Below are 15,145 nucleotides of genomic sequence, written 5' to 3'. Positions count from 1 at the left end.
ATAACTAATACTGTACACCTGGCATACTATTTATACTACATACTTTTACTGTACACCTGACATACTATTTATACTACATACTACTAAAACCTGACATACTACTTATACTACATACTTATACCTGACATGCTACTTATCCTACATACTTATACTGTATACCTGACATACTACTTATACTGTACACCTGACATACTACTAATACCCGACGTACTACGTATACTACATACTTATACTGTACACCTGACATACTACTTTTAATACATATTCATACTGTACACCTGACGTACAAGTTATAACTAATACTGTACACCTGACATACTACATACTACTAAAACCTGACGCACTACTTATACTACATACTTATACCTTACATGCTACTTATCCTACATACTTATACTGTACACCTGACATACTACTTTTAATATATATGTATACTGTACACCTCACACTACATATTTATACTGTACACCTGACATACAAGTTATAACTAATACTGTACACCTGACATACTTTTACTGTACACCTGACATACTACTAAAACCTGACGTACTACTTATACTACATACTTATACTGTACACCTGACATACTACTAATACATGACGTACTACTTATACTACATACTTATACCTGACATACTACTTATCCTACATACTTATACTGTACACCTGACATACTACTTTTAATACATATTTATACTGTACACCTCACACTACATATTTATACTGTACACCTGACATACAAGTTATAACTAATACTGTACACCTGGCATACTATTTATACTACATACTTTTACTGTAAACCTGACATACTATTTATACTACATACTACTAAAACCTGACATGCTACTTATCCTACATACCTATACCTGACATGCTACTTATCCTACATACTTATACTGTATACCTGACGCACTACTTATACTACATACATATACCTGACATACTTATACTGTACACCTGACATACTACTAATACCTGACGTAATACGTATACTACATACTTATACTGTACACCTGACATACTTTTAATACATATTCATACTGTACACCTGACATACTACTTATACTACATACTACTAAAACCTGACGCACTACATACTTATACCTTACATGCTACTTATTCTACATACTTATACTGTACACCTCACACTACATATTTATACTGTACACCTGACATACAAGTTATAACTAATACTGTACACCTGACATACTTTTACTGTACACCTGACATACTATTTATACTACATACTACTAAAACCTGACGTACTACTTATACTACATACTTATACCTGACATACTTATACTGTACACCTGACATACTACTAATACCTAACGTACTACTTATACTGTACACCTGACATACTACTTATACTACATACTTATACTGTACACCTGACATACTACTTTTAATACATATTTATACTGTACACCTGACATACAAGTTATAACTAATACTGTACACATGACATACTATTTATACTACATACTTTTACTGTACACCTGACATACTATTTATACTACATACTACTAAAACCTGACGTACTACTTATACTACAAACTTATATCTGACATGCTACTTATCCTACATACTTATACTGTACACCTGACATACTACTTATACTGTACACCTGACGTACTACTTATACCTGACATACTACTTATCCTACATACTTATACTGTACACCTGACATACTACTAATACCTGACGTACTACTTATACTACATACTTATTCTGTACACCTGACATACTACTTTTAATACATATTTATACTGTACACCTGACATACTACTTTTAATACATATTTATACTGTACACCTGACATACAAGTTATAACTAATACTGTACACCTGAGATACTATTTATACTACATACTTTTACTTGCTTGTCCTCAGGTGGACTCATCCATTCAGAAAACCAGAGCTGTGTTGACTGTGGTAGCCAACCTCCTTCCTGTCTGCAACAAGCTGAACAGAAAGGTAAGACACCATCATCACAAGTTAGTCACACTTCGGTCCAGTCAGTAGACAAAACTAAAATAATAAGTGGTCTGATCAGGCAGAGATGGACCAGGGTCCATTCTAAAAACACAATACAGTGTACCTCGACTTTCATACACTACACTTTTTGTAGGATTTCATTTTTCACAAGAATTTTTACCAAAATATTGTGTAGTAATTTGACAATGAGTTCCAAGTATGTGCTTGTACTGCCATTTGGTGTCTGTAATAAAAAGGGAAAACCAATACAGTGTTTGTTTTACAATTTAAAATACTTAAAATGTTGATAACAAATTCATAAAATCACAAGTTTTTTTTTAATGGTTAAAAAAATCAACACCAGTGTGCTTTGTAGAAAACCCTCACACGTAAAGTAAGGCTCCACTCTTTCAAACTAGCTTGACGCTAATTTACATTGGCTTTTCCATAGACAGGCTGCTATTAGCATTAGCAATTTTACATGGCGACTTCAACACCTTCAATGTGTGCAAATAATAAGTTAGATATAGCCATTCATACATTATATTACTTTCATTTGATTTCACGTAAAAACCCTCGTTTTTAAAAGGGGTGTTGGCTTTTATTTTGCTGTGGCGTAACCCTGCAATATATATCACGATAGAAAGGTAATCAATCAGTTAAAAAAAGTTTAATAAAATGTTCGATATATATACATAATTATAATAATTTTTTGGGTCGGAAGAAAGCGGATGCTAAGTGAAAAGGCACTCTGTCTCTGGTAACCAAGCAACGCAGGAAGTGATCACTGATCAGTGGGAGTTTGCACGCTAACAGCCAATCAAGTGACAGTTTTGTTTGTTTTCCAATTTAAAATACTTAAAACATTGATAACAAATTCATAGAATCACAAGTTGTTTTTTAATGGTTAAAATAATCAACACCAGCAAAGCAAGTATAGTTTGTCAAGAAAACCCTCACGTAAAGTAAGGCTCCGTGCTATCTTAATGCTAATTTACCTTGGATTTTCTATGTACAGGCTACTATTAGCATTAGCGATTTTACATGGCGATTTCAAAACCTCCAAATTGAGTGCTGAAAACTACAACTAAGATGAATGTTACAATCGGACATCTGGGGTGTAATGAGTACAGTGTTAACACTTTGTAGGGCGCAACATGGCACTGTTGGCTTAATGGAAAAAAAACTACTACATTAAAAATACATTTTTTAAAGTACGGGGAATTAGTTGGATTGTTTATAGTCTGTGTCAAAATAGCGCATTCAGGCACGGCGGATACTCACTTGTCAGACTTTGACGAATCATTGTTTTAAAGCCTTCTCTTGTTCTTCCTGGCGCAGCACAAGTCCGAGGGAAGCAGTCTGGGTTCGCCGCAGGACTGGCGAGAGCGCCGTGACGCCTCCACGCCCGTCCACGACAGCGACGACGACTTTGGCGTTAAATCGTTCGAGCGGCACATGGCCGGCCTCAACCTGCTGGAGAGCAACTAAGATTCCAGCCCGAGTGGCTCCGCCCCCCCGACCCTCTTAGCCTACCTCCTTTCAGGTCGCTTCTTGCCTGCAGTTCCAGGTCGCTCCACCAGGTGGTGACAATCTGCCAAAAAAACAAAAAAAAACATCCCCGAGCCTGAGCGGTGGACCCAAATGATGCTTTTGTGTTTGTTGGCCTTGTCCAAAGTGTTGTGGCTCGCATGTCAGCTTAATGTTGTCGTTTTTCTTTGTCCCACTTGGCTTTACTCCGTTACACACTATGTGCCGTACTATAAGGACGAAAATCACAGTTACTTGCCAAATATGAGCGTCCTTTCAAGGATCTTTTAGCTCGCTTAAACGTGTTATCAATGATGTATTAGCGTTTTTAAATTGTGCTGGGAAATATTAGACACATGGTGAAGGTACTTAGGCAGAATGTGCGTGAAAGTTTCTGACTGGATGTTGCCGCTAAGAATGCTGGGTAATGTAGTGACAGGCGGGACGGGAAATCATAGCTCTAGTTTTTGGACCCATCTATTCTTTTGACAAGATGATGTAATTAAAAAAAAAACTAGACATGAATTAATAAACAATATTTTTTATTAACTGTGTTTTTGTTTTTTTCCATGTGTTACAAGAAGGGGCTATTCACAGATTTTTTTCCACTGCCGGCGCTTCAAAACCAGTACAATATAGACTTTTTCTCTCATAGAAATGGAAAAGCTGGGTAGAAATTTTGTGTGATTGCTGAAAAGCCAAAGCCAAAATGAAATGCTAGCACGCTGGCCAGATAGCGTCAAGAAACGGAAAAAGGAGCGAAATACCAAAATGAATGACACAATACCTGCGAAATTGGATGAAAGCAAAAAGCTAGCAGGTACCAGAATATATTACTCGACAAAAGCGTTAGCTTGTATGGACACTTATACTGCCATCTGGTGGTGTTAGAAGAGTATAACATAATGGAATTTGAAAAAAAAAAGGTGTAAAAATAAGATTTAGCATGTAACTAAACATGAAGTACACATTTGTGTACTTATGGACTAAGTACATCATATCAAAAGATGATTCTTAGTTTGTATTCTAATTAGGGTCCAATAAGCCCAAATAGCAAAGAGAAATTAAAAAAAAGCATGTAAACAAACAGCTTGGGCCTTAAGAGGTTAAATAAAAAATCTAGCATACTGTAAATTCCGGACTATAAGCCACTATTTTTTTCCCCTACGTTTTGATCCCTGTGGCTTATGAAACAGTGCGGCTAAATTATGGATTTTTTTTTCGCTGGCGGCGACAAAGCAAATACCGTATTTTTCTGACTAAGTCGCAGTTTTTTTCATAGTTTGGCCGGGCTCCAGTGCGACTTATATATGTTTTTTTCCTTCTTTATTATGCATTTTCGGCAGGTGCGACTTATACTCCGGTGCGACTTATACTCCGAAAAATACGGTAGTTTTCATCAAGCACATGCGAAGACATCTCAAATGTGTTACGGCGCCATGTTTTGGACAAGTTCGCTCACTGCGGGTGCTGCTGGGTGAATTAATTTGTGCAGTTGTATCTTTTAATCGTCCGTAGCGTTTCTACTCGAAAGGATTCTTCATTCATCACTCCAAGCAACGTTTGTAAGTTTTACAATATAACAAACTATTTTTTTAACTTACTAAACCGTCCCATGCGTGACGTCTGCAGGTGTTTTCATGCGCATTAGTACGTGCTATCGTAATGTAATCAAGTTAGCATTAGCTAATACGCTAACACATTGACGAGTGTCTGTGTTAGTATTATTAACTTACAATTGGGTTCTTTTTGTATTGTTTCAGTTTCATAAATTCACCAAAACGTCAGTGTGGAGTTATTGAGTCTGTTTAGCTGATTGGAGAGCTAACTTCCACAGCAAGTGGGTCCATGACCATGACTTCTGTTTTGTTTGATCAGCTGTTTTACTGCCGTGTTAAACAATTAAAAAGGTATGTAAATAAACACTTACTAAACATTTCCGTGTAAATAATGTATATATCCGTGGCTTATAGCCCAGTGCGACTAATATATGGAAAAATATATTCTTTAAATGTAGTAGGTGCTTATATACCGTTTGCCCTATAGTCCGGAAAATACTATTTGATAAGTAACAAAATATTTGACGCCAAGGTGTATACCTGCAAAAAAAAGCCAGCATGCTAACATTAGAATGCTAACCAAAATTAGCTATGGCACAGAAAATGGCCCCCAGGCTGTACTTTGGATTTAACTATGATTTATTTTAACTATAAATAAAAGTTTAGAACTAAAATATTTACACTATATACAATCATTGGACACCATGCAAAAGCTGTATCATAAAATAAAAATATTTACCTTCTTTTTTATTGGATTATTATTGTGCACTGTAGGTGTTCCCAACATTATGACCCCGTGCATTTTTTTAGTCCAATTAACATATTGCATAATCCATGCCCTCATTAACTAGCGTACCTAATAAAATGGCCCGTCTGGAAGGGAAACGCTTCGTCAGGAAGCTTCCGAGACTCTTCCGGCGACCAGCTTTTCAAAGTCGTCCCTGCTCAACAAGTTCTCGGTGACGTTCTTGCTCTCCTCGAACTTGGGCAAAATGACGGCGATGTAGCCGTCGGTGGACGGCTGCACGCACACACACACCAGACGTTAACGCTCACAGGCTTCTATTGGTACATGATGCGCGGCGTTTACCTTCTCTTGTAAGAGCGCGGGCCTTTCTAAGATGTTCTCGTTGACTTCCAGAAGACGGCCCCGGATGCAGCTGTCAAGATGACACAATAAAAGGAACATATGGTAAGTGTTCACACCTCATTGGTCCATCTTGTCAGTACTACAGAAAGCGAGCCAGTTTTGCTGGTTCAAAGGGAAACACTGGATATGGATATGGAATAGAACAGACAAGTCATTGTAATGTCTGCTCACGGAAAAAACACAATCCTAATCTACGAATTGACTCCCTCGAATGGCCTTGTTGCAACAACAGGAGCAGGCTGTTCTGAAAACATCCCCCCCGAGGACTCCTCAATGATGAACGCTTTTGACTTCCCTCCCTCCTCAACGACACCTGGAGTCAAACTTTTGCTTGCATGCAGAACGGCCCCAGGCCTATGGACACTACATCAACACACCCAAGACAATGGGCATATACACACAAACCCCCTCCCCCACCCCACACCTTCACCACCGCTTGATTCCCCTCCAGGGTGATGGATGGCTGGCAGCGCTTCATAGCAGCAGTCGACCTCCAGGGTCCCAACTCCCCCCTCTGTTGCGAGTTGTCGTGATTATATGTAACATGTTTATGTGTGCATGGCATGGAGGTTTTTTCCCCCACTCCAGACTGGGACCCCTTAGGAGCCCAGACTAGATTGTATTTTTTCACTCATCTTTTTCCCCAGTGTTTTACCTTTTTCCCCATCTTTTACGGGGCGCCTTGTGGCGACCCATGAGCGTTCGTGTTCTGTAACCCTGTACACTGTTTGTTTGTATAATCTTGAACAGTTCTGTGCTGAAAACAAAGTTTCGTAGTACTTGTGCAATGACAAAAAAGTCCTATCCTTATCCTTAAACTCCTTTTATTTGTTTTTAAATGTCTAAACAACCTCGCGCCAACCTATCTCTCTGACCTCCTTCAGCATTACTGCCCCACCCGATCCTTAAGATCAGCCGATCAGCTGCTGTTGACGGTCCCTGACACAAGGCTGAAGCTTAGAGGTGACAGAGCTTTCGCCGTTGCTGCTCCCAAGCTCTGGAACGACCTACCTCTGAGTGTTAGACAAGCCTCCTCTCTTCCTGTTTTTAAATCTCTCTTAAAAACATACTTTTATTCCATGGCTTTTAACACTGAGTCACATCCATCCTGCAATGGCGCCCCATAATACACCTGCTGTGAACCTGTTTTTATGTTTTTATTTATTCTATTTTATTTATTTATTTTTTATCGTGTTCTGTTTGTGTTGTGTTGTGTTTGCTCGGTACTCGTTTTATCTTTTAACCTGCCCATTGTACAGCACTTTGGCTACCCCTGTGGTAAATTTTAAATGTACTTTATAAATAAAGTTGATTTGATTTGATTTGTGTGAGGAAGCACATGAGCATGAAATCAGTTTTAACACAGGGTTTCCAGGGGCGTGGTCAATATGATATCATTTGAATAATCTGTGATGACGCATATATTTACTTTAAAAAAGGCAAAACAGAGTTATACATACGCGTAAAACATACGTGTTATAGTTAATTAGTATTAACATAAATAATTTTTTTTCCTACATACAATATTTTGCAACCCGTTTCGGTAATCAAAGTCTTTTTTCGGTGCGTTAGTCAATAATGTGCAAATAATAGGGGTGTAACGGTACACAAAAATTTTGGTTCGGTACGTACCTCGGTTTAGAGGTCACGGTTCGGTTCATTTTCGGTACAGTAAGAAAACAACAAAATGTAAATTTTTGGGTTATTTACCAAATTTGCAAATTCTTCCACCGAAAATATTTTTCTTAGTGGAATATTTGATGTGAAGTAATAATAACATTGATTTTGATTCAATATTATGTTTTGAGCAATGACAGTTTGAAAGAAAAAAAAAACAGCTTTGTTTTATTAGTCAACATTGCAACTTTTTCTAAATGACATTTAACCTTTAAGCTTTTTTATTTCACTTCTGTTATGTTTTTGTTTATTTTAATAGTATTTTTAGAATGTGCCGTGGGCCTTTAAAACATTAGCTGCGGGCCGCAAATGGCCTCCGGGGCACACTTTTGACACCCCTGCTATAGATAATAAAAAATTAAATGTGATAAATCTATGGATAAAAAGCAGAGCCTGGTGACGCATGCGCGTTTATCATAACTCTCTTGCTTTCTCTGTCTCTGCCCCTCCCTCACCAATGCTGCTGTTTGTTTTGTTTTTAACCCCTTCTTAACCCTGAACGTACATTGAAAATACACGCAACCCTAACTCAAAATGCCGGACATTTGAGGCATTTAAGAAACTCCGCCCTGACCGCTCCGCAAAAGAGGACATGTCCGGTGAAAAGAGGACGTAAGGTCAGTCTATCCTAGCCCGTTAGCTGCTAGCATGCCGTGTGTTGTGCCTCGGCGTGCATTGTTTACACAACACGCGTTACACTACTTAATATGTCCGTGTGGAAACTCGTTCGGCACACCTCCGAACCGAACCGGAACCCCGTACCGAAACGGTTCAATACAAATACACGTACCGTTACACCCCGAGCAAATAATAAGTTATATATAGCCATCCATACATTATATTACTTTCATTTGTATTCACGTAAAAACCCTCGTTTTTTTTAAAGGTGCGGTGGCTTTTATTTTGCTATGGCGTAACCCCACGATATATATATCACGATAAAAACAATCAATTGAAAAACTTTTTTTTTAAATAAAATGTTATATAATATATATATATATATATATATATATATATATATATTTATTTATTTAAATAAATAATGATAATTTTTTGGGTCGGAAGAAATGCTAAGTGAAAAGGCACTCTGGTAACCGAGCAACGCAGGGAGTGGCACGCTAACAGCCAATCAGGTAGCAGTTTTGTTTGTTTGTTTTCCAATTTAAAATACTTAAAACATTGATAAAAAATTCATAGAATCACAAGTTTTTTTTAATGGTTAAAATAATCAACACCAGTAAAGCAAGTACCGTATTTTCCGGACTATAAGTCGCAGTTTTTTTTCATAGTTTGGCCGGGAGTGCGACTTATGTGTGAAATGATTAACACATTAGCGTAAAATATCAAATAATATTATTTCACGTAAGAGACTAGACGTATAAGATTTCATGGGATTTAGCGATTAGGAGTGACAGATTGTTTGGTAAACGTATAGCATGTTCTATATGTTATAGTTATTTGAATGACTCTTACCATAATATGTTACGTTAACATACCAGTTGGTTATTTATGCCTCATATAACGTACACTTATTCAGCCTGTTGTTCACTATTCTTGATTTATTTTAAATTGCCTTTCAAATGTCTATTCTTGGTGTTGGCTTTTATCAAATACATTTCCCCAAAAAATGTGACTTATACTCCAGTGCGACTTATATATGTTTTTTTCCTTCTTTATTATGCATTTTCGGCCGGTGCGACTTATACTCCGGAGCGACTTATAGTCCGAAAAATACGGTATACTTTGTAAAGAAAACCCTCACGTAAAGTAAAGCTCCATGCCATCTTAATGCTAATTTACCTTGGATTTTCTATGTACAGGCAACTATTAGCATTAGCGATTTTACATGGCGATTTCAACACCTCCAAATTGAGTACTGAAAATTACAACTAAGATGAATGTTACAATCGAACATCTGGTGTGTAATGTATATATCTGCGTGTGTGGCTTATATATTGGCGCACTCTATAGTCCGGAAATACGGTACATCAAAGTTGACTTTCTGCAGTATTGTCTCTTGACAGGATTAAAAACAACATGTTGTAAGAGTTCGCACCTGTAGATGGTGAACTGGGTTTCATCCGTGCAAGTTATCCGACACAGAGGAGCAAACTCAGTCAGGAACTGTCCTCCCTGTGTCGGCACGGAACATAGGGTCCAAAAAACACAACAGGTGAGAATAAAAAAGGTACATGGTGTGCAAATAAAGTACAAAGTGTGTGAATTTACCCGCTTGGACTTTCCAGAAACTTTGTTGTTCAAGCGGCTGCAGCCGTTACTGATCTGATAGTCGATCTTCTTGATGGTTCGCCCTTTTTGAAGGATAGGGTGAGTCTCAGCCAAGGTGAGGACACATATCCTAAAAGGCAGAAACAACATTAAAACATAAACAACATGCGTACACTACTGCTATTATCATGTCTCTTCCACTGAGGGCCGCACACGGAAAAACCAAAGCATACGGGGGGCCAATTTTATATTTTTCAATTTCAAAACCAAATGCATAGATTTTTTCATTTTATTTATTTGGGCTAAAAATATTTTTAGCAAACCAGTAATTATAGTCTGCAAATGATGTGTTGTTGTTGAATGTCGGTGCTGTCTAGAGCTCGGCAGAGTAACCCTGTAATACTCTTCCATATCAGTAGGTGGCAGCAGGTAGCTAATTGCTTTGTAGATGTCGGAAACACCGGGAGGCAGCGTGGAGGTAAAAAGGTGTCTAATGCTTAAACCAAAAATAAACAAAAAGTGAGTGCCCCTAAGAAAAGGCATTGAAGCTTAGGGAAGGCTATACAGAACAAAACTAAAACTGAACTGACTACACAGTAAACAAAAACAGAATGCTGGACGACAGCAAAGACTTACTGTGGAGCAAAGTACATCCGAACATGACATGACAATCAACAATGTCCCCACAAAGAAGGATAAAAACAACTGAAATATTCTTGATTGCTAAAACAAAGTAGATGCGGGAAATATCGCTCATAGGAAGACATGAAACTGCTACAGGAAAATACCAAAATAAGAGAAAAAGCCACCAAAATAGGAGCGCAAGACAAGAAGTAAAACACTACACACAGGAAAACAAAAGTCCAAATAAGTCAGGGTGTGATGTGACAGGTGGTGACAGTACACCTACTTTGAGACAAGAGCTATAGTGATGCATGCTTGGTTATGCTTTAAAGTCATATCCAACAATTGACGACTTTTTACTGTCAACTGAGTTTTGTTTTTTAATGATTTCTGCTGGTGGTGTGCCTCTGGATTTTTTCAACACAAAAAATGTGCCTTGGCTCAAAAAAGGTTGAAAAACACCGCTCTAGATCAACTACTCAGTGGCCTCGTGGTTGGAGTGTCCGCCCTGAGATGGGTAGGTTGTGAGTTCAAACCCCGGCCGAGTCATACCAAAGACTATAAAAATGGGAGCCATTACCTCCCTGCTTGGCACTCAGCATCAAGGGTTGGAATTGGGGGTTAAATCACCAAAAAATAATTCCTGGGCGTGACCACCGCTGCTGCTCACTGCTCCCCTCACCTCCCAGGGGGTGAACAAGGGTGATGGGTCAAATGCAGAGAATGATTTTGCCACACCTAGTGTGTGTGTGACAATCATTGATACTTTAACTTGAACTTTGTACTTTTTAACTTTATCAATGTGCAGTCTCTGTCGAATATTAAGTAATTTCTCTTATGTTTTATGCCCTTTTTGTCAAATAAAGGTCCTGGGTTCAATCCTGGGCTTGGGATCTTTCTGTGTGGTTACCCGGCTTCCTCCCACCTCTAAAGACATGCACCTGGGGATAGGTTGATTGGCAACACTAAATGGTCCCTAGTGTGTGAATGTTGTCTGTCTATCTGTGTTGGCCCTGTGATGAGGTGGCCACTTGTCCAGGGTGTACCTGGGATAGGCTCCAGCACCCCCGCGACCCCGAACGGGACAAGCGGTAGAAAATGGATGGATGAAAACCCAGTTTTTAACGGGAAAACCATCAAATATGCAATATTTTCCACCTGAGTGCACCTGGGATAGGCTCCAGCACCCCCTGTGACCCCAAATGGGACATGTGGTAGAAAATGGATGGATGGATGGATGAAAACCCAGTTTTTAACGGGAAAACCATCAAATATGCAATATTTTCCACCTGAGTGCACCTGGGATAGGCTCCAGCACCCCCTGTGACCCCGAATGGGACATGTGGTAGAAAATGGATGGATGGATGGATGAAAACCCAGTTTTTAACGGGAAAACCATCAAATATGCAATATTTTCCACCTGAGTGCACCTGGGATAGGCTCCAGCACCCCCTGTGACCCCGAATGGGACATGTGGTAGAAAATGGATGGATGGATGAAAACCCAGTTTTTTAGCGGGAAAACCATCAAATATGCAATATTTTCCACCTGAGTGCACCTGGGATAGGCTCCAGCACCCTCCGCGACCCTGGACGGGACAAGCGGTAGAAAATGGATGGATGAAAACCCAGTTTTTAACGAGAAAACCATCAAATATGCAATATTTTCCCCCCTAAAAAAATCTAAGTGGAATATTTGATGTGCAGTAAGCCTTAAATAGGTCTATAATTCATAACAACATTGATTTTAGTTATTTTTTTATAGCAATGACAGCTTTTAAAAACAAAAACAGCGCTAAAATTCTTAGAGCTCCAAACAGACCCCACTCAAAGTGTTAAAAATAAGTCATACATTTTTTAAAATTTTTTTTTACTTTTAACACTTCGGGTCCATGGTTCTCGCCAGGTAAAGGGTGGAGTGCCATCTCCGGGTTGGGGAGGAGATCTTGCCCCAAGTGGAGGAGTTCAAGTACCTGGGAGTCTTGTTCACGAGTGAGGGAAGAGTGGTTGGTGAGGTCGACAGGCGGATCGGTGCGGCGTCTTCAGTAATGCGGATGCTGTATCGATCCGTTGTGGTGAAGAAGGAGCTGAGCCGGAAGGCAAAGCTCTCAATTTACCGGTCGATCTACCCCATCCTATCCCATCCTCACCTATGGTCATGAGCTTTGGGTTATGACCGAAAGGACAAGATCACGGGTACAAGCGGCCCAAATGAGTTTCCTCCGCCGGGTGGCGGGGCTCTCCCTTAGAGATAGGGTGAGAAGCTCTGTCATCCGGGAGGAGCTCAAAGTAAAGCTGCTGCTCCTCCACATGGAGAGGAGCCAGATGAGGTGGTTCGGGCATCTGGTCAGGATGCCACCCGAACACCTCCCTAGGGAGGTGTTTAGGGCACGTCCGACCGGTAGGAGGCCACAGGGAAGACCCAGGACAAGACTATCTCTCCCGGCTGGCCTGAGAACGCCTCGGGATGACCCGAGAGGAGCTGGACGAGGGGGCTGGGGAGAGGGAAGTCTGGGCTTCCTTGCTTAGGCTGCTGCCCCCGCGACCCGACCTCGGATAAGCGGAAGATGGATGGATGGAACACTTCAAACTCTAGATCAAATTCAGATTCCTTAAGTTGTTTTTTTTTTAATTTGTTTTATACAATTTTTTTATGGCAAACACACAAATATGCAATATTTCCCTAAAAGTTAATTGGAGTCATCAATAGGCCAGTAATTCATAACATTGATTTTGATTGATGAGGTTGCGACTTGTCCAGGGTGTACACCGCCTTCCGCCCGAATGCAGCTGAGATAGGCTCCAGCACACCCCCGCGACCCCAAATGGGACAAGCAGTAGAAAATGGATGGATGGATGGATTTTGATTCATTATCATTCCGTGTTATTTAGGGCTGCAACTAACAACTAATTTGATAATCGATTAATCTGTCGATTATTACTTCGATTAATAATCAGATAAAAGAGACAAACTACATTTCTATCCTTTCCAGTATTTTATTGAAAAAAAAACCCAGCATAGTGGCACCATACTTATTTTGATTATTGTTTCTCAGCTGTTTGTAAATGTTGTAGTTTATAAATAAAGGTTTATAAAAAAATAAAAAAATAAAAGTAGCCTCTCCGCATGCGCATAGCATAGATCCAACGAATCGATGACTAAATTAATCGCCAACTATTTTTATAATCGATTTTAATGGATTAGTTGTTGCAGCCCTAGTGTTATTAGAGTCAACAATGTAAGTTTGTCCCATTATATTTCACCTTTGGATCTTATTTTGTTCCACTTTTTATGGCTTTTTTGTTTTTTATAAATAAATAGCCCCTGGGACACACTTTGTACACCCTTGCTTGACTTCCATCCATTCCTTTTCCTACCGCTTGTCCTATTAGTACTAATTGAAGGCTGCTGTGTTGCATGTTACCTGTTGGAATGCTGCAAGATGCAATGATCCTCACACGGATTACCCTTCATATCTAGTCAAGAAAATACACAAAATTAATAAAGTTATTCGTCCTTCTCATCGTAGTTTAAAAAAAAAAGAGTTTCATGCTACTAATAACAGCCACTCATGCTAGGCTAGGCTAAGCTAACATCATGTACTTCCAGTCAGGTTGGATTTCTATTTACCAGCTTTGTACCATCGTGTGTAGTAACGATCGATCACTGAAGGCGCGGTCACGTCTGCATCTTTCTGCCCTTTGTCGTCCATTAATAGTGCAAATAGAACAGAGTGAAAACTGCCGGCGTTCAATTGGAAGCACGGTACTTTTTTTCCTCGCCGGTATATAAACAGTGTAACACAGGAAAAGTCCGCCCTTGACAGGAAGTGGAATAAATGGGCGCACAGAAAACTGGTTCCGGTTCCGGTTCCAGGCAAATTGAACAATTAGTAATTATACTGTTGTTTTCAAGACGGTAATACGTTTGGTAAGTCGTTTTAGTAAGTAGTTAACATGGTTAAGGGTTGTATTTGTATGACACAGAAAACCAACAACAGCTTACTGGAAATGCATCCATCGAAAAGTTCGTCCCACCTGAGGCTGAACAGTTAAGTACATTTTTTTTATCGACTTTAACTTGTAACTATTATTTACATTTCCACACACAATTGTAATGCACCATTACAAATTAATCGGGAAAGCTACTAAATATTATTAACTTCCTATATTTGTTGATAGGAAATTGCCGAGTCATGAACACAACCGTCGCCATCTTCTGACGTCATCCTGGTGCCAACACTCAGGTATGACACCCATAGACGTCTTATAAGTAGACGCAGCATTGGCTGCTGTGACGCGAGAAATATTGGCCGCCATCTTGAAGTGGTGATGAGGAGCCTGCAAGCAGCCTAAACTGACAGTTGACAGGTAGAAAACAAAAATGCTAAACTGACAGTT

General features: G+C 39.4%; 2 protein-coding genes across 4 annotated transcripts in view; one reads left to right on the top strand and one right to left on the bottom strand.

The window, feature by feature from the left end:
* Positions 1 to 4,055, top strand: part of ctnnal1 (catenin (cadherin-associated protein), alpha-like 1) — a 134,745-nt gene extending 130,690 nt beyond the window's left edge. For both annotated transcript variants that reach the window (XM_061931204.2, XM_061931203.2), the window contains exons 18-19: positions 1,893 to 1,976; positions 3,318 to 4,055. In XM_061931204.2, the coding sequence (XP_061787188.1) occupies positions 1,893 to 1,976; positions 3,318 to 3,467 (234 nt within the window). In that variant the 3' untranslated portion in view covers positions 3,468 to 4,055. The remainder of the gene's footprint in view (positions 1 to 1,892; positions 1,977 to 3,317) is intronic.
* Positions 4,056 to 5,886: 1,831 nt separating this feature from the next.
* abitram (actin binding transcription modulator) lies at positions 5,887 to 14,551 on the bottom strand. Of its 2 annotated transcripts, none has more exons than XM_061931136.1 (6): positions 14,376 to 14,551; positions 14,170 to 14,221; positions 10,122 to 10,251; positions 9,949 to 10,025; positions 6,156 to 6,225; positions 5,887 to 6,086 (listed from the first exon to the last, which is right to left on the bottom strand). In XM_061931136.1, the coding sequence occupies exons 1-6, from the start codon at positions 14,455 to 14,457 to the stop codon at positions 5,958 to 5,960; spliced, it is 540 nt and encodes a 179-aa protein (XP_061787120.1). In that variant the 5' UTR covers positions 14,458 to 14,551; the 3' UTR covers positions 5,887 to 5,957. The 2 variants fall into 2 exon arrangements, with proteins under 2 accessions (XP_061787120.1, XP_061787121.1); XM_061931137.1 differs by having other exon boundaries at positions 14,387 to 14,494.
* Positions 14,552 to 15,145: the final 594 nt, after the last annotated feature.

This window comes from Nerophis lumbriciformis, linkage group LG37, assembly GCF_033978685.3.
Source record: "Nerophis lumbriciformis linkage group LG37, RoL_Nlum_v2.1, whole genome shotgun sequence".
Taxonomy (NCBI): Eukaryota; Metazoa; Chordata; class Actinopteri; order Syngnathiformes; family Syngnathidae; genus Nerophis; species Nerophis lumbriciformis.
The sequence above is the reverse complement of the archived record's forward strand: the minus strand, read 5'-3'. Positions and strand labels throughout refer to the sequence as shown.